Genomic DNA, 19,636 nt, shown 5'->3' with positions numbered 1-19,636 from the left:
CCATAACAATCTAACTCATGTATAGCCATTTGTGTTTAATGTATTCCATTTTGCCTTCTTCCAAACAAGCCATATTCTCTTCAAGGAAACCAGCATAAACGTATATTGTAAGAAGGGTAATAATGGATGCAAACAATAAAAGCCAATGCATTTGTAATACCTGAACACATCACACATTTGTGTAATAAGAGCATTGTGCAAAGTACAGCAGCCCATGGAAAGGGTTAAAAAAAAGTATCTGACTTTAAAAGATTAAAATCTGATTGGTTGTTAATAGGGTAATAAAACCGCCAGAAGAGTAGTAGTTGTTTTTTGGACTGCAGTAATATATAAGAGAGAACTGCTAATTCATTCTCTGGGAACTGAAGCATAAAGCACAAAGGTCATTTAGCCATTTATCAGGTCCCTAATAAGTAAATTAGGATCCATTGGTTTTAATAAGCCGATGCTAGGTCCTGCAAAATATACAGCCAATCCAAATACACTTTAACTCATCTAGTAGTAGTAAGCTGGGGGCCGATTTACTGCTATGGGTTCCTGCACTTTCACCCTGCCTCATTAAATACATCTTATTTAGCTTTCAGGCTTTTTTTTTTTTTTATATTACTGCCTGTATCCAAAAAAAAATATCCAATAAAACCTGGAAACTATCTTCCTCTTATTTATTTCCATGGAAAAATAATGAGCATCTCCACGTTGGCAGCAGAAGAGGTTATTTTGTGTTTTTTGCTCCATGTGACAGAAAATAGAAGCACAGCCCTCTTGGTTTGCAGCCGCCTTTTTGAAATGTTAATGATGCAGACTAAGTACTGATAAGTAAATAAATGTTGTGCAAATTAATGTTGTGTGTGTGTTTATTTTCCTCACAATGTGCTGGAGGTGAAATGCAGTCACATTCATTATCTGCAGTAGACATGTGCACCAGCAAAAAAAAATGTTTTACTCAAATGTCATTTTGCTGCAACGAAATTTCGGATTCATTTGCATTCGTTACAGCTGTAACTTGGAATTCTGACACATCCGAATGTCCGAATTTCCTTTCGGAACGAAACGAATCGCACATGTCTAATCTGCAGTACAAACAACAATTTTCTAAAGGTGTTCATAGACCATGAATGTAAATCTCTCAATCCAGATGAAGTGATAGCTAATGTCTACAGGGCAACCACAGACACCACCAGAAGTTCAGAAGTACACTCAACCCCTTCCCCCGAGCCTCCTCACCTGTTCACGTCTTTGCAAGGAGGAGGCTGTGAGCAGGATCGATCCCTGGTTTATCTGTGAGTGATTACAGAGGTCTGCAGCAGCCCTCACTATCACACCCAGATAGCCAGACATCGATGCTGCTTACAGACATTCTTTCCTTCGCCGGAGCTCAGAACTGTCAGAGCTCCGGCCGAAGGAAGCCAGAACTGACAGGAGATGCTCTGCTCTCAAATTTCCACTCGCCCTCACCTTATTTTTACTCGCAAAATGCGAGCAGGCGAGTGGAAATTTTAAGCCCTGGGCTAATAACAATGATCACAGTGAAGAATGCAGAAGTGGCCAGTAAATCAAGTTGTGAGGGCTTGTAGCAATAAACACACAAATTAACATTTTAAATGCACCGGTTATCATGGGACAGAAAACTGAAATTACAGACTTCACCAACAATATTGCATACTGATGAAATAAGATCCACAGTTATTAACTATAAGGCTGCTACACTGTTTTTCAATTATTAGATTTCAATCCACTAATACAAACAACATTGGGATAGGGGGCTGTTGGAGGTGGAGATACCCCATGTTACTGTGTAAAGGGGTGACAGGTTCCTTTTACATATGCACATGATGCGCAGGAATTTGGATCAGATTCCTGGCGCCATAAGAATCTGTCTCAATCGCTGACTGGTTTGAAACGTTAGTAAATATTAGGGGAGGTAACACTGTATAGGTGGGCCTTGCAGCAAGGGGCACACTCAGGATCCCTTGTAGATTTGAAAGCAATTGTGTTACTAGGCCTTAGGAATCTTCCTGGTGTGTCAAGACAAGCGCAATGTAAGCTATGCAATAACACCTGCCAGAACCTATTTGAAGAAGGCCGTGAGGAGAAACTCTACAAGTGTCCAAATTGTGCGGGAATGCAAAATTATTGCTATTGCTATCAAGTAAGATACCAGGTAAGATACCTTGCCACTTCAGCAAGTCAGGTAGAACCTCTTGCAGGATTGTTTATATTCTAGGAAATAACTCACACGACATGCCGTTTCCTAATGTAGATTATACGTTCTTTAGCATTGCACTGCATTTCTTATTTCACATCTAGCTGTGCTATGCTGCAACTTAGGGGCAGATACCAGTATTTGTACTAGAGAAGGCCCCACTTGTTGAAACTGTTGAGGTTTCCCTAAGTCCAATAAAGATCGTATACTACACCTGTCACTACCTTAACCAACCTTGGGTGGCCTTAAAAAAATCAAAAGAAGGTTCCCTCAGAATTTAGCACAACGCCGGATCCCTGAACCCCAGGATGCTCTGGCATGTTAATCTCACTTTTGTTGAGAAAGTGTAAGTCTTTCCTGAACCTGGAACAACACCCTGTAAAGGATGGCTTCAGTGTCTCATAGGGAGGTGTGGACCGGGGGCAGGCTAGCACTAGAGCTCAGCAGACGTCAAGATTAATTAACTACTTACCCCAGGATTCAGGCTTCCCAGGGAGCTCCACATTCTGCCTAGAGGTACATGCAGGAATCTGAGGGTGTGTTCTTTAGAATTCTGAACCTAAAAACTATTTTTTTCAGCTGCAAATTTACTTTACAAAATGTCTGCTAAAGTCTGTAATTTTTTCAACCGTTTAGTTATTGAAACTATATAGAAAGGATCAAATCAGGCATTTTCATTTTTGTTGTACCAATCGACTCAAATTAGGTGTATCATCATGAATTATAATATGGATTGTTTCCTTTAAAGTGCCAATATTTGTAGTTATGACAATATCAAGTATGCTACAGTTTGTCTCAGCTCTTTTCTAATGGACTTCTCCGTTTGTGCTTGAAGGGAAATATGAATGTTAATGGTATAAAAAGACCTCCACAGAGGACAGGACCTGGCTAGCTACAACAAATGTTCCAACTGACTGATCAATCACAGTTTAGATTACTTGTGTTGTAGGGCTGCTCGGTTGAATACACACCATCATTTAGTAATGAGCAGAAGTATAAGCAGCCATGCCCATCTTTATTGTGATTGCGGCTTGTATATTTAACCTTGCCCCCTCACAGTTATCTGGTTGGAAGATATAGGGATTTTCAAGAGAATATATATTTTCTTGGTTTGTAAATTCAGTGCTCTCAATTTCTATTTTTTGTATCGGTTTGTTGGGTGATATTCGTGTCTACCCCAAAAAATAACTAAGCATACAAAACATTAAAGTCCCTTTGCCCAGTAAACTAAAGACAAAGTGGTTTCATTGCCCTGAATACATTGCACAATATACTGATTTTATTTCTTCTGAAGTAAATAACAGGAGACCTCAATACTATTTATAGCTGCATATTGATATAAAGAAATGAGGTCAGACACAGATTGCAAGGTGGATCATCTAATTTTCACTGTAGTCTTAGGCCATATACAGGTTACATAGTTATATAGTATTTGAGGTTGAATAAAGACATTAGTCCATCAAGTCCAACTTATTAGGATCTCATTCTAGGAGTACCATTCCATTGTTCCATTGTTAGGAACAATTAGGCCATATAGTTAAAGTGACACTAAACTCAGGAGTTAAATCCTAAAAATAAATTCAAGTACCTTACTAACAGAAATATAGCTTATGTGTGTATCACTCGGCTCTAGATCCCCAAATCATCTCTGACTTTGTGCTGTCACTGTCCTTCCTTCTGGAGGGTGACTAATAAGGGTTCTCCAAATACATGAACAGCCTGCATCAGCAGCTTTAGAGGGTAGCCAGGAAAGACTGACTGCTTTTACTGTGTTTCATTCAATGCTATTTCTAATCCAGAAGATGGTGACCACAGACAGATATTAATGATCGCTGCTTCATGACTTTATTTTGGGAGAACTGAAGCCCATCCCCTAGTAATCTTTGCATATACTGAGCACATGAGGCAACCACAGGAAACATTTCAAACACAGAGAGCCAGATGTAACCCTGGTTATATTATTCCACCAAACTTTGACATTTTGATTTGCATATTTATATAATCCAACTTAACATGTTGTTAGTAAACAGCTCGAGAACAAATGCACGGTACAAACAATTAAATAATTAAGATATTTTAATGAAAAACTGTTTAAAAACACTAATAAAAAAGTCAGCTATTCAAAGTAAAAACATCAATTTACAGTAATACAAGTGATCTCAACATGAAAGATCCAGACAGATCTTCTGCTGCAGCACATCACTGGAACACTCTGTGACAGTAAGTGTAATACCACTCATGGAGAGGATGCTGGAAGAGGTCAGTTATTGAGATGATATGATCATTAGGTGTGTCATTTTGGCTGCCCCACTACTTTGGATGGAGGATACAGAGACAACACCTAACGCCATATTCTGCAAGTGTTGTCCTTACTTCCTGTTGAAAAAACCAATACAGCCCATTAATATATTAATTAAAATCATTTACCTTTACTAAAAGATGAATATTGTACAATTAAAGCCCAACTCCAGCTCAAAAGAACAAAAACATTTATTTACAGGGTTATTCACTAAGGGGTTTGGAGAAGGCAGGAGAAGTTAACAATCTAGGCCAAAGTAGCTGATTTGGAAAAAATCTCCAATTCTGCTCACTTTCCTGTTCAGTTCACTTCTCCTGCCTTCTCCAAACTCTTCACCCTTTTGGGAATAACCCTGTTTGTTTTAGATTGGGGAGGGGATAGAGCCTGTGTTTCTACTGAGGACACTTCCCCTTACTTCCAGACAGGACATCTTCTCATGTCAGGAGACATCCAGTTGCTCCAGGTTTGAGTTGAAATCACAGTGAATGCTCCCAGGCACAGGAATAGACGACAGAGGCATCTGATTCAGCACTTGTAAGTGTCTTTGGGCACAGCGTGATGACATCATCACCCTCTGCACTGACTGCTCAAACTATGTTCCTGGCTAGATATATTCCCCCATTCAGTTAAATAACAGTGATTCTTCCTACAAAACCCATTCAGCATTTATGTCTAATATGACATGACAAATAAGAGATTTCTCTTCATTAGATCAGATTCAGCTGACCACACACACACATCAGGTTGTGAAATCTCCTTTAGATTGCACAGGAATTGCACAGAAATTGCAGAACCGGGTTGTAACATGTACGGTTTGCTTTGTGGAATAAACAACACACTTGCCTGTAATGATGATGTTTCCTTCATAGTTAAAAGCACAAGAGAAAATCTCATCCATGTGTCCTTCTAGCACCTGGGCACATTGTCCTGTCTGAGGGTCCCACAAACGTGCTGTCTTATCTGAGCTAGCTGTTAGGATGCGGGTGCCCTGAGCATTGAAACAGATCTGGAAACACAAAAGAAGGAAGTAGGTTAGATGAGGGGCAGGTATGAAAGCGTTCAGTTCACAAACTAATGTCTGCCCTAAACAACAAATGTTCTTAGTATATTTTCTTTCCAGATTATTTGCAGATCGAATGTAATATCAGGTAAATTCTGCATCATGACCACTAGATGAGGCTGAGGAGCAGAGAAAATTAGTATTTATTGCCTCTGCTTTTCAGCTCCATCTAGTGGGAGGAGCTGTATGTAGTGAGATGGCTTGATGTTGTGCTGTTGATTATGATGGAGAAGTTGGGGGATTTGGATACAAGTGGAGGCAATTTTATGAGCACAGTTTTGAACAGACCGAGTTTAAAGGAGTGTTTTGATATCTATATTGATGTCAGTGAGTGAATTAGTGATGCATGAAGAGACAGAAGGGGTGAGCTGAGGAGCAAAGATAGATTTGGGTGTCATCAGCCTAGAGATGGTAGTGGAAGTTGTTGGATGTTATCATTTGACCCAGCGATGAGGTGAAGATGGAGATTAGAAGGGGCTCAAGGACCAAGCCTCGGGGGACCCTTATGGAAAAATGAAAAGGAGAAGAGGAGATAGAGTTGTTGGTGACACAGAAGGTGCGCTGAGATAGGTAGGAGGAGAACCTTGAAAGAGAAGAGTCTTTGAGGCCAAGGGAGTGGATTTCTGTGAGGAGGAGAGGGTGGTCAACTGTGTCAAAGGCAGCAGTGAAAGAGTATGTTAGCAGTTAGCAAGTCATTAGTGAGTTTTAAGAGGGCACATCCTATAGAGTGTTGTGGGCAAAAACCAGACTGAAAGAAAAGTTGTTAACAGTGAGGTGGTGGCTAACACAGTTTAAAACTAGGCATTCAAGAAGTTTGAAGGGAAATGAAAGCAAGGAGATGGGTCTTAAGTTGTTCCGACTGGTGGGGTCTAGTGAGGCCTTCTTAAAGTGACACTAAACTCCGGAGTTAAATCTTAGAAATACATTCAAGTATCTTAACTATTAACAAAAATGTATCTTATTTGTGCATCATATTAACTGTATATCCTCAAATCATCTCTGAATTGGTGCTGACACTGTCCTTCCTTCTGGAGGGTGGCTACTTTTGTTCCCCATGCTCCCTTTGTGTGTTGTAGAGAAGTCACCGCTCCAAGCTCACTCCTGTGATGGACTACAATCTCAATACAAATGAGTAAACTAAATGTGAAATTGTTCCCCTGCATCAGCAGAAAAGGGTGTTGGAGAGGTTGCAGAGAGTTCTGCTACAAGTAGTCATAGGCTAATCCAGTTATAACACGCATCAATTTTCCATCAGCATGCCCATGTATGTGTATAAAAAACTGCAGTGGCCTTGTCTCTGTTACATAGTATATTTATGAGATGAGATCACAATAGCCTTGAAGTGGAAGCGATTATTAAGTATGTTTTTTAGATCCACAGAACAGAACAATTCAGAATTAATATTTAACTTACAAAATGATTTTGTGAAAGTAACAAGAACTTAAAGAAAAACGGCAAACTAACCAGACAGTTAGCCTGAAGAAAAACTGGAATCAATGCCTGTACTAACCAATTTTATTCACCGCTTACTGTGAAAGATGAAACCTGACTGGGCACTATGGGTGACACCTTTGACCCAATTTTATAATTCAGTCACACAATAGCTGATTGGAGGGAAACGCCATTATCCAATTATGCAATCATTAGCACCTTTTTCCAATCAAGCTGCTCCTTTAAGATTTTCAAAATGGGGTCTGTGGGTGTTCAATATTCCTAATAATACTTTTTACAAGTACCAGTCAGATGATAGTGTCCATGCCTACATGTGCTTGCTGCCTACTCATAATGAAATAAATACATTGCATGTGGAGCAGTAAGCTTTCCGCGACACTTGTGCTTTGTATAGTAATGAGGAAAGAGTTGGCGTTCAGTGTGAATTATTGATAACTGTGTTCTGAGATCAGGATTAGTTCTACAGTCATCCCAAAACACACCTGACACAACCTGCAGGATACTTGTATCAGCTGCCAGCTCTTTCTTAATACACACATCAGCAATCCTTACATATAACTGCCATTCACAGGTTGAACTTGCAAACAGATCAGGAGTCGGCTGATTCCAAGAATGAATCATTTATTATTGTCAGTTTACACAGAAAGTGGAAAACATCCTGTTGGCAGAATATACTGGAAACTCTACGGACTCTGCAAAAGATAAATGCTTAAATAGGAAGAAAGGTAATCATATAAGAAGGACTGACTGATAAAGGCCCGAGGATAAGAAGAAACTTCCTGCAGGCTGTGTTCACAAAGGATGAAGAAATAAGATGCTGCAGCATACCATCGTGAGCACACACACAATACACATTAGCACAACAATCCCCAACAGCCGACACCATATCCAGTATACACACCACAGAGCAACCCACATCATACACAGCAGACATTACACAGCAGCCAACACCATGCCTAACAGACACCACACAGCAGCCAACACCATACCCAGCAGACACCACACAGCAGCCAACACCATGCCCACCAGACAGCCCACAGCATATACAGCATACACACCACCGAGCAACCCACAGCATACATACCACAGAGCAACCCACATCATACACAGCAGACACCGCACAGCAGCCAAAACCATACCTAGCAGACACCACACAGCAGCCCACAGCATATCCAGCATACACCACACAGCAGCCCACAGCATATCCAGCATACACACCACAGAGCAACCCACATCATACCCAGCAGACAACACACAGCAGCCAAAACCATACCCAGCAGACACCACACAGCGGCCCACAGCATATCCAGCAAACACCACACAGCAGCCCACAGCATATCCAGCAAACACCACACAGCATCCCACAGCATATGCAGCAAACACCACACAGCAGCCCACAGCATATCCAGCAAACACCACATAGCAGACGACAACAACATACACAGCAGACACCACGGAGCAGACAGTACCATGCCCAGCAGACACCACACAGCAGATAACACCATGCCCAGCAGACACCACACAGCAGATAACACCATGCCCAGCAGACACCACGCAGCAGATAACACCATGCCCAGCAGACACCACGCAGCAGACAACACCATACCCAGCAGACACCACACAGCAACCCACAGCATATCCAGCACACACACCACCCCACAACATACTCAGCTTGCACACTACACAGCGGACTACAGCAAACACAGCACACATACCAGACAGAAGAAAACACCATTCGCAGAATACTCCATACACAGACACCATACCGCAGAATATTCCATACTCAACGGACACCACACTGCAGAATACTCCATACCCAACAGACACCACACCGCAGAATACTCCAAACCTACCAAAACACCACACCGCAAAATACTCCATACCAATCAAATAGACACCACACCGCAGAATACTCCATACCCAACAGACAACACACTGCAGAATACTCCATACCCAGCAGACACCACACTGCAGAATACTCCATACCCAGCAGACACCACACTGCAGAATACTCCATACCCAGCAGACACCACACTGCAGAATACTCCATACCCAGCAGACACCACACTGCAGAATACTCCATACCCAGCAGACACCACACTGCAGAATACTCCATACCCAGCAGACACCACACTGCAGAATACTCCATACCCAGCAGACACCACACTGCAGAATACTCCATACCCAGCAGACACCACACTGCAGAATACTCCATACCCAGCAGACACCACACTGCAGAATACTCCATACCCAGCAGACACCACACTGCAGAATACTCCATACCCAGCAGACACCACACTGCAGAATACTCCATACCCAACAGACAACACACTGCAGAATACTCCATACCCAGCAGACACCACACTGCAGAATACTCCATACCCAACAAACACCACACCGCAAAATACTCCATAACTAACAAACACAACATACTACATATACAGCAAACACCATGCCACAGAATACTCCATACCCAACAAATACCACACCGCCGAATACTCCATAACCAGAAGACACCATTCAGCAGCCTTCACATCTGCTCACACTATTTCCAGCACACACAGAGTTCTGGTTTTCTCTGTGCTAAAGTATAGCAGCAGGAGTTGGACCATAGGGAAGCCCAATCACCAGAGAGTTGATGCATTTGAGAGAGAGTTCCTTGGACCACTAATAAGATCCAACCAGTCATTCCAGATTCAAAAAAATCTAATACTTTGGCCAAAAAACTAAAAGTCAGGATTCAGTAGAGAAGATCATGATGATGACATGATAGAACACAATAGGAAAAAGCACTGAGATGGATAAAGAGTGTTAATAGACAAATTCATTTGTGCTAGTTCAGGGGGGTGATTGGCTCACACAGCCCTGCGTTATTCCATGAGATCTTGAAGAATCGGATTTAACTGGATATAAGCGCATAATAGAACTCACTTTGGAAATTTCACCGTCATGCCCTTCTAGCTTGGCCAGGCATTTCCTGCTGGCTGCATTATACACTCTGGCTGTTCCTGTTAAAAACAGAGATTACAGGTATAAATACTACATAGAACCAACATCTACAGATCAAAGTGTGTTCTTTGAGCAGCAACCTATTCAAAGATCTCTTTATATAGTTATAGTTCACCCCACTGCACTAAACTGCAAGAAATAAAAATATAACTTCTTTTAATGTCCAAAGACTGCATCAAATAATCCCAGCCTCCTGCTAAAGATTAACGCAACAAATTAATCCTCTGAAGCTTTCTTAGTCCGCTATCAGCAAAGTGCTGAAAATTGCATGTAATCGCCATATAAGCATTTGAGAGGCACTTGACTGAGTCGGGGGCAGATAACTGCAGAGTGCTGAACATGATTTATTATACTATTCTTTTCCCTACTTCTCACTTTTTTTGCTTTTACTGCCAAGAAGGATCCATGACATGCATTGCAGCAGTTCTCTGACAACCAACTCCCATATCATATACTGTATATATGGCAAGTTACGATGGTCATAGAATTTGGAGGGCTGGGGAGTGGACCTGCAGGCATAATCCTAAAGATTGGTTTTTCAACACTGTAGTAGCATTTACATGTGTAATGTATGGCAGCACAGTATATCATATGCTCTTTTGAAACATTGAACATGTGGATATTTAAATTGAAAGGTGTAATGTTTGTTTTTTGTTTTTTTAAAGTAAAAATATTTTTATATATGTTTTTGGTTATTATGAAATATTTCATCTTACACATTCAGACACCAGGTGAGACTCCTAGCTGCTTTTCGCAGATTAACCAAGCTAACAATGCTGAAAAAAGTCTGTTTTTTAGAGCACTCAAGCTCAAATGTACACACACAAGAGGTCCTGTACAGACTGTACAGAGGTCCTGTGTCAATCAGAGACAGAGAGTCTGAAGGCAAACAGCTTCTGTTGTGCGTATTTTCTGAAGACCCATAAAGCTCTGTAACACCATCATGGGTGCACCCTATACTATACGTTTTTATATAGACAAGTTAAAAAAATTAGCTTATTAAACAGTATAAAAAATTATGCAAAGCATTAATTTCCCTTTAAAGAGCAACTGCACCTACAATGCCTCAATGTGGAGGGGGTTGGGCAGCTTTTCATCCCCCAGCAGATCTTTACTGCTGCATAAGACTTGGGCAGAGAGATTAGTCTCATACCTGGATATATTGAAAGCTTGAGTTTTAGATGTGACCTTTGTTTCACCAGCTGCTGAGTTTTCTAAATTTCCTACAGAGAGTCCACTACACTTTACATACTTGTTGTGAACCTTAAACCAATGGCAATGTTCCCCAACAAAACATCACACACACTTAGGGCCAGAGCAAAAAAAAGTAAATTTCTATGCTAGTAGTTGTATTTTTACAATATTTTCGCATCAAGGATCCGCTAGTATATTGTCCATAGGGATATAGAGATCTTACTCAGGACACTAACAACAGTTACTTGGCTAAGACCCTAAGATCGGGGTAGTGTGGCATGTAGGAGATCTCGGACAGCAGTGACACCCAAAGTTTTAGGTGTTAAATAATTTAGGCACATACTAATACAACAGCCGCTCAGAGACTGGCCTGTCATCACACATTCTTCTAGTTGCAGACTGTCCAGCTTTATTTAAAACAGCACATACAGCAGCAAAACAATGCCTTGACGCGTTTTGCACTGTTGCGCTTTGTCATAAGGCTAGTCTGTTTGCTATAGAACAAACAGAGAGATTCCCCGGAGGAATATTAGTAATGCATGCATTCCATTAAGGTGCCCCCTTCCGGGACGTTCCAATGGTTAATGATAATAGCTCTGTAACTAAACAAAATCATGGAAAACAGGAGCAGGGCAGGTCGCATGACATAATCTAATATGCGGACCAAGAAGTTACTTCAATCCATTTGTAGAAAAGTATAAATTCATTTATTAAGTCATATATAATTTATGCATGAAACTTGTTATTGCACCAGATCCCAACACCAAATTAAAAATTTGACAACGTTGTCCAGTCATGCATTACCATTCACACACTCCTGAACGGGTCATCTTGAGACCTACTGGTAGGGGTATTTTCAATGCACCCAAGGGTTAACTTTCACATGTATTAAGCTCACTGCTGCCCAGTGTGTTGTTAATTTGTATAAATCCACCTGTGTTTGTATAGAATACTCATGGGCTGTCAACCACTCAATTATGGATATTGTGCAACAGGTATCTAGGATTGATCTGTGGGCTGCATATGTTAAGTTCCTGGAAAGTCCTTGGTGTTAACATCTGAATACGGCTCCTAAATAGATACTGATTGCTTATGGGGACGGTTTACAACACCGAATTTGTTTTCTACTATTAAATGTCGGTATATCGATCATCCAGTATAGAGAACACAGGTGAAACTTGAACACAGGAAGTTCATTGATCCCGATTGTTTCGATTGGAACATCAACCTAGGACCCAAAGTACATTCGATCAGTCCAATCTACGTAAGGACGGGATGAATAACCGTCAAGATATTCAGTCAAGAAATTTTGAGTATATAACTCATGCTCAGGGATCTCCAATGTGTTCACTCACATATCCGGAAAAACCAGGAATGATTGCAAAGGAGCCAGCACGCTCTTAGAGTTCGAGCCACTATTTAGGATAAAGATAAAGACAGACTTCGTTGTCTTCATATATAGAAACATGTGGTAATGAATTCATTCATCGCTTATCGGGTACTAACCGGTTTTCCCCATCTGTGTTGGATATCCGACATCAAGTGAACTATTAGTTTGTTGTATTGTCACTTTAGATCCATAGCGGTGTTATCTTGGTGTATTCCCTGGTAGTCCAAGATGGCCCAGACAGGTACAAAACGTTGACGCGTTTTGCCCCTCCTTCTGGGGCTTTGTCAGGACGTAGTCATAGGGGGAGGGTGTTACCTTTTTAAAGGGTATTTGAATGCCTCTTTCTATTAACCCCTTCCGAACTTTACATCGGAATCACAAATCTAGCAAATTAAATGCACATTTTTTCTCATTCTCCATACATTCCTTTCTTAAAAAGAAACCAATCAAATTTACTTTGGGTCCTAGGTTGATGTTCCAATCGAAACAATCGGGATCAATGAACTTCCTGTGTTCAAGTTTCACCTGTGTTCTCTATACTGGATGATCGATATACCGACATTCTGAAGTAACTTCTTGGTCTGCATATTATGGTGCCCATACACCTTACAATTATCTGCAGATTTTCTGTGGTCAGATGGAAAAAGTGCAACGGATTGGCCCAGGTGGAGATTACTCCATCCACACAGTTAAGTGTAGATGAAGGAATCTGTTGCACCTTTTCCATCTGACCACAGAAAATCTGGAGATAATTGTAAGGTGTATGGCCAGATTTAGATTATGTCATGCGACCTGCCCTGCTCCTGTTTTCCCTAGTCTGTTTGCTAACCTTTGCATTCAGTTAGCTTATTGCTGCTGAATGTGCAGTTCTGAATCAAGTATCCCAGCGCTTTACTCCTTTCACAGATTTCTTGTGCACACGTGTTTATTGATTTAGGTGAAAATGCTTTTAAACCCACTGCAGAATTTATATTTATGTAATAGGGTTACAGTAACCAGTCCTAAACTGGGCCAATACAAACTAAGCATATTGTAGAAATGTATAAGCAGAGGATATGCTAACTGAAAACAGGTCTATACTGCACTCAGAATTCCCGTTCAGGATTAAGAACATTTCATAGACTAAGGCTATTATAAATGAGAATAGGGCCAGACTAACCATCAGCAGAGGCCGTAGCAATCAGCTGGCCAGTGGAATCAAATGAGACATCCAAAACCTCATCTTCATGTCCCGTCAGGGTAGCCACACATTTACCACTCAGAGCATCCCACAGCTGTGGAGAGAAAAAACCATTAACACATTATACAGGAAAGTCAGTGCACGTTTCTTCTAGTTTAATTCAAAAAACAAATTTCAAAATGTGGAGCTGTTGAAATACTGATAACCGATACCCTTTAATGAAAGAGATGCTACTTTGCTGATCTCTGCTGTCTTCGAATACCTTGGGCCTGTGGTCAAGCCCTCTACTTGAACACTATAATAAGCTGAATAGTACAGCCTGGTCTTGGATCTGCACCAGCCTGTAACTGGAAAATGAAGAAGCAGCAGCACACTGCAAAGGTCATCACTCTGCTCTCTCCTCCTTTTGGGAACCTTATAGCAATGTACAATGCGGTAGAGTCTGACTGGCTTACAGTGCTGCCCCTTTTTTTCCCAACGTCAGTGTTGTTTTGCTTGAGGATTACAGGAGGATGTTACAAAGACAGATTCAGGTACTTTTGTTGGCTGTAGTTAAAAATACATTTAAAAGAAACCTTTCCAGAAAGAAATCTGGAGGCTGCCATTGCTATTTCTCCTTCTGCCAATTCTAGCTGCCAGGCTGACCATTGTGTGCCATTGCTTTCATTCAATGGCCTGAAACACATTTGCAGATACGAACTTCTAACTCTGATTTTCTTGATCTGCATACTGTATTTGTTCCAGGCCAATGGGTCAGAAAGTATTAAAGCAAGAGGGTCAAAGTTAAAGCAAGGCAAACAGCAACTTCAGATGGAGGTCAGTGATGGCATGCCCATGTTTCTCCCAGGTAAGGTTTGCTTTAATGGCTTAGTCACACATGTCCACTTCCCTACAGTTCTTCACATGAATCTCAGTGCATGAAAACACACTTCAATCAGAAATCACATTCTTTCCTATGTGGCTGATTGACATTTGTATGCCGATGTGTATTTTTAAAGGCAACCTATATGTGCCCATTTACACCTACATGTGTGTTCCCACAGAACTGCATGGGTGTGAATGGGCACTCAACAAATCCTGTAGTAAGGGGGGGTTGCCATTGCTGACCTCCTCCTAAGAATACTCCTGGCTGTCTCTGACTTACACAGAATAAGCATGCAGATTAGAAAGTCAGAAAAAAGGCAGAGCTGCTGATATACATCCATGTTCCAGGTCAGTGTCTCAGAAATGATTGAAGCCATTGGTAGGGCTGCAGCTAACGATTATTATCATAATCGATTAGTTAGCCGATTATTAAGTTCGATTAATCGGTTAATCGGATATATTTTAAAAAAGGCTCCAGTGATGGACTACTAGTTTGTATTGAGATTGTAGTCCATCACGGGAGCAAGCTTGGCGCGGTTGAAGTAAAAAAAAAGTGTGGTGTGCAATATAGTACATTATACAGCGGCACAGTGCAGAATATATATTGCTGTGATTTGTAGTCCTCTATAGCTGGCGTTATTCTGCATTGCGCTGTATATAATGTATTATTGCTGGGATTTGTAGTCCCCTATAGCTGGTGGTATTCTCCATTGTGATGTATAATGATTATACTGTGCAATGCAGATTACCACTGACCAGTTATATTATAGAGGAACTACAAATCCCAGCAATAATACATTATACAGCGCAATGGAAAATACCACCAGCTATAGAGGAACAACAAATCCCAGCAATAATACATTATACAGGCTGCTTAATGTATTATTGCTGGGATTTGTTGTTCCTCTATAGCTGCTGGTGTTCTGCAGTGTGCCGCTTTTTTTTTTTAAAACAGGAAAGATTAGAAACAGGTCCCCCTTACCTGTTTCTGAACCGTCGTAAGTCGCTGCAGCAGCGGCGGTGTGCTCTGCGGCCGTGTGTCCAGCTTGTGCGATGGGCGGGTACGCGGCGTGTGCGCGGTGGGCGTGGAGTCCGCGGCGTAACTCGTGTATGGAGCCGCGAACAGGTGGCGTGCGCGGCGAGTGGGAAATTTTTATTTTAGCCGACAAATTCGACGAGTTGACAACGTTTTCCATCGTCGATTTTAATCGACATGATTGAATAATTGTTGCAGCTCTACAGAATACCAATGTATAATACACCTTTAAAACGTTGACAACGTTTTTCATCGTCGATTTTAATCGACTTCATCGAATAATTGTTGCAGCTCTAGCCATTGGACATCTAGGCAACTTAGAAGTAGAAGACACCAATAGCAGCCTCCATATTCTCTCAGTACAGATTTCCATTAATGATTTTGAACTCATCTATAACAGAAAGAAATACTATACAGTATAGTAAAGGAAAAATCCGGCCACACTCCGTTCCACGCTGAATCAGTTTATTGGAAGTTCGTCAATGACACTGAATCCTGCCTGAGGTCCGCCCTCTCTGACATGTTTCACACAATCCTGGGCTTAGTCATAAACTAGTCTCTCTGGACTCAGTGTCACTGCCACATTTTCAATAAACTGATTCAGAGCGAGGACACACTCCTGCTGGCGAGCACCTGGCTGTCTTTACTCTGCGTGGAGGAGCGGTGCTTTATTTCTATGCTTTGGTGAATTAAATGGTGATTGTTTCTTAAAATATCTGTGTGAAATTAAGGGAGTTATTCACAAAAGGGTGGAGAGTGTGGAGAAGGCAGGAGAAGTGAACAATCTAGGACAACAGAGCCGATTTGGAAAAATTCTCCAGTTCAGCTCACTTTCCAGTTCCGCTCTGTTGTCCTAGATTGTTCCCTTCTCCTACCTTCTCCACACTCTTCACCCTTTTGTGAAAAGCCACCTAAGTTATAAACTAGAATAGCTAAATAGTACAACCTATGCCCAGACCATGCACAATAATGTATTTACATATCCTTAACAAGCAATAAAAGCACTTTAAAACATTCTCCTTCATCTCTGCATCTATAAGCATTGTGGAGAAATGAATTTACAAAGCTTTCTAATGTAAAAAACTAGGAGATGTTCCTAAACTGTTAGAAATGAACCAAAATTGGACTGTGAGCAACTAAGCCGTGTAAACAATCAGACAACCTTAGCCGGTGTGGTGTCTACAGTCATAACTTGTATGCTAGGCCTCACATTTCATGGCTAATGGAACCTGCCTTGTTTCAGCCACGTCTTACTGGACTCTTTCTTTCATGACCTTCAACTTCAGAAATCGCATTGATAAAACAAATACAGTAACACTATGAATTTGCCATTGAAATCTTACCACACAAATGATTGAACGTATTCACATGTCCCATTCAATCACATATCCCCAAAATAAAAGGCTTATTCCTAATTTCTGCCCCTCGCTTTTAGATTGTAAGCCCTCAGGGGCAGGGCCCTCCTTACCATCTTGTCTTAAATTGTTTTGTGATTGTAATGTCTTCCTTATATTGTAAAGCGCTGCGCAAACTGTTGGCACTATATAAATCCTGTATAATAATAATGTGTGCTACACAATGTAGAAATATTCAGACAGATGTGAGCACATGACCAGATTGTTCTTGCTATAGGAAGAATAGCAATGAGAATTATTTATGCTCATTATTATCAGAAGGTATTTACATCCGAAATGTCCTAACACACGCTCAGAATAACCTTGCTGAGCAGCATCAATACACAAGGAAAGCGGCACCTTATTGTTATATAAGCTTTATAAAGGTCTCACATTTCCAGTTACGCGGATGGATGAACAGTCAATTTACAAGCTTAATAAAGAATTCACCGCCGTATTTTTCTAGCAGTCATCTAATGTACTCCGCACTGGCCGGCTGCCAATACAAAGAACTTATAAATGGCTTCTGAGAATTTCTATTCTGTCCAGACAATTATTTTCTCATGTGATGCCGGGAGAGTTAAACAATGAAAAAGGTCTGTGAACATCTTGGGATGGAAGATGCAGACAAGTGATCGCCTCTCCTTCTGTTTCATGAGCTGCATAACACTATAGGGAAATACGCGCTCTGATTGTTTCAAGCAAATTTCCTCCTGGAAAAAAGGAACCTTGCTCTGACTATACATCCATCACAGCCATCACCTGGACTGCAGTCAATACAATTATTATTAGTATTGACCGGAGCTTCAGTACACATTTCCAGTCTCTTTTCTTCTGCACAAGGTCAGAATATATTGTGGATATAATGAAGTGAATTTGTGGCTGCGGCTTTGCCGTGCCTGCTATCTTTCACAGTCTAAATTTGAGTTATCTGCTGTAAAGTGCTTATTAAATCACAGCAGTATTTGCAGAGGCAGATCAAGCAAATCCACTTGATTTGCTTAAGACTAAAGGTGCCCATAGGGATTTAGCAGTGGTTGGAAGGACATACAGAAGCCTGTCAGCCTCTGGTACCTGTGTCTGCTTGTCTATGGGAAAGGGGTGGCACATACAGACACCTCCCAGTGCTGGGTTAACAAGGCACAACAACTCTGTACCTTTTGTATAGATCAGATGTAGGTAACCTCGCCACTCCAGCTGTTGTGGCACTACAAGTCCCATGAGGCATTGCAAAACTCTGACAGCCACAGGGATGACTCCCAAAGGCAGTGGCATGTAGTTCCACCACAGCTGGAATGCCAAGGTTGCCTACCGCTGGTATAGCTATTCCCTGTGAAAACTAGCAGCTGATGATATCCGCAGGTACCCTATAGCCAGGAGATCATCATCCAGTCTACACAGAAACAGCCAGCCTGGGCGACTGTCACCTAATGTCTGTAGTATACCTACATCAGATAAGACTGTGGTATGATATACCTGCTTTGTAATGTGTGATTAATATCACATTGGAGGACCTTAAAGGGCCGCAGTTGCATATTTGAAAATCTCTGTATAATGTTATATTAAATCAGAACTTGATCCACCAATTTAATGGTCTCCCAGCTGTCAAAGTTGTCAGTGCGCTTATATCAGGTCTCATCTGAACTTCCAAACCCTCAAATGGCCAGTGTCATAGCTGATCACATGTACAGCACCATGGCAACTGCAATTCAAACAGAGGCTAAGATGGTACCTTCCTTGGCTGTAAAGAAGGGGTAGGCAAACTACGACCCTCCACCTGTGGTACAACTACAAATCCCATTAGGCATTACAAGACTCTGAAAGCCAAAGGCATCCACTGCTGGAGGGCCAGGGATTGCCTACTCTGCTGTAAAGGGTATGAGGTTGTAGTTCTGCTTTAATTTCTGCTGATAAACAGTGGTTTGCAGAAATAACTCTGCACTACACCCTTGCTATTGTCTTCTAGGCAGTAATGATTCTCTAACATGCACTTTGTAGTAAATGTGAGCGTCGGATGTAGAAAAACTCCCAATCCAAAGAACTGCTTGTTTATTTGCAAACAATCAGATCTCCCCATATGCCCATCCTAAAATAAGGAAGACCATTTAAAGTGGTTGAGGCGGGGAGAACAGCCATTAAGCTTTATAGTTATGCGTTCACTGCTTTCTGGCTTAAATCTAATTAGGCAACAAGAGACATGTTTATTTCACGAAGCAGTACTGCTAAACCTCCAAGGCTGCATTTATATGACATGTTAAAGAAGACATGTAGATGGCAGTCCAGATGTCTCCCAAGTGACCACAAAGATGTATTGTGCCCAGAAAGATGACACAGGACACATGTGGTCAGTTGCAGTAAGTTGTAACAAGGCCGCCTATTCAATACATTACAACCTGTAACCACAGTGCTTGGAACAACACAGGGGCTCCAACAACACAGGGGCTCCAACAACACAGGGGCTCCAACAACACGGGGGCTCCAACAACACGGGGGCTCCAACAACACGGGGGCTCCAACAACACAGGGGCTCCAACAACACAGGGGCTCCAACAACA

At 41.5% G+C, this 19,636-nt stretch overlaps 1 protein-coding gene across 2 annotated transcripts in view; it reads right to left on the bottom strand.

Annotated features, from left to right (window-relative positions):
• Nucleotides 1-4,263: 4,263 nt before the first annotated feature.
• Nucleotides 4,264-19,636, bottom strand: part of DAW1 (dynein assembly factor with WD repeats 1) — a 47,238-nt gene continuing 31,865 nt past the window's right edge. The window contains exons 10-13 of one of the 2 annotated variants that reach the window (XM_018568501.1): nt 13,767-13,881; nt 9,946-10,022; nt 5,346-5,508; nt 4,264-4,579 (exon numbers count right to left, since the gene is read on the bottom strand). In XM_018568501.1, coding sequence (XP_018424003.1) covers nt 4,545-4,579; nt 5,346-5,508; nt 9,946-10,022; nt 13,767-13,881 — 390 coding nt within the window. In that variant the 3' untranslated portion in view covers nt 4,264-4,544. Of the gene's footprint in view, nt 4,580-5,341; nt 5,509-9,945; nt 10,023-13,766; nt 13,882-19,636 lie in introns of both variants that reach the window. The other variant, XM_018568502.1, reaches the window with a different exon arrangement.

The sequence above is a fragment of the Nanorana parkeri genome, unplaced genomic scaffold (assembly GCF_000935625.1).
Source record: "Nanorana parkeri isolate BGI_ZX_2015 unplaced genomic scaffold, ASM93562v1 scaffold1199, whole genome shotgun sequence".
Taxonomy (NCBI): domain Eukaryota; kingdom Metazoa; phylum Chordata; class Amphibia; order Anura; family Dicroglossidae; genus Nanorana; species Nanorana parkeri.
The sequence above is the reverse complement of the archived record's forward strand: the minus strand, read 5'-3'. Positions and strand labels throughout refer to the sequence as shown.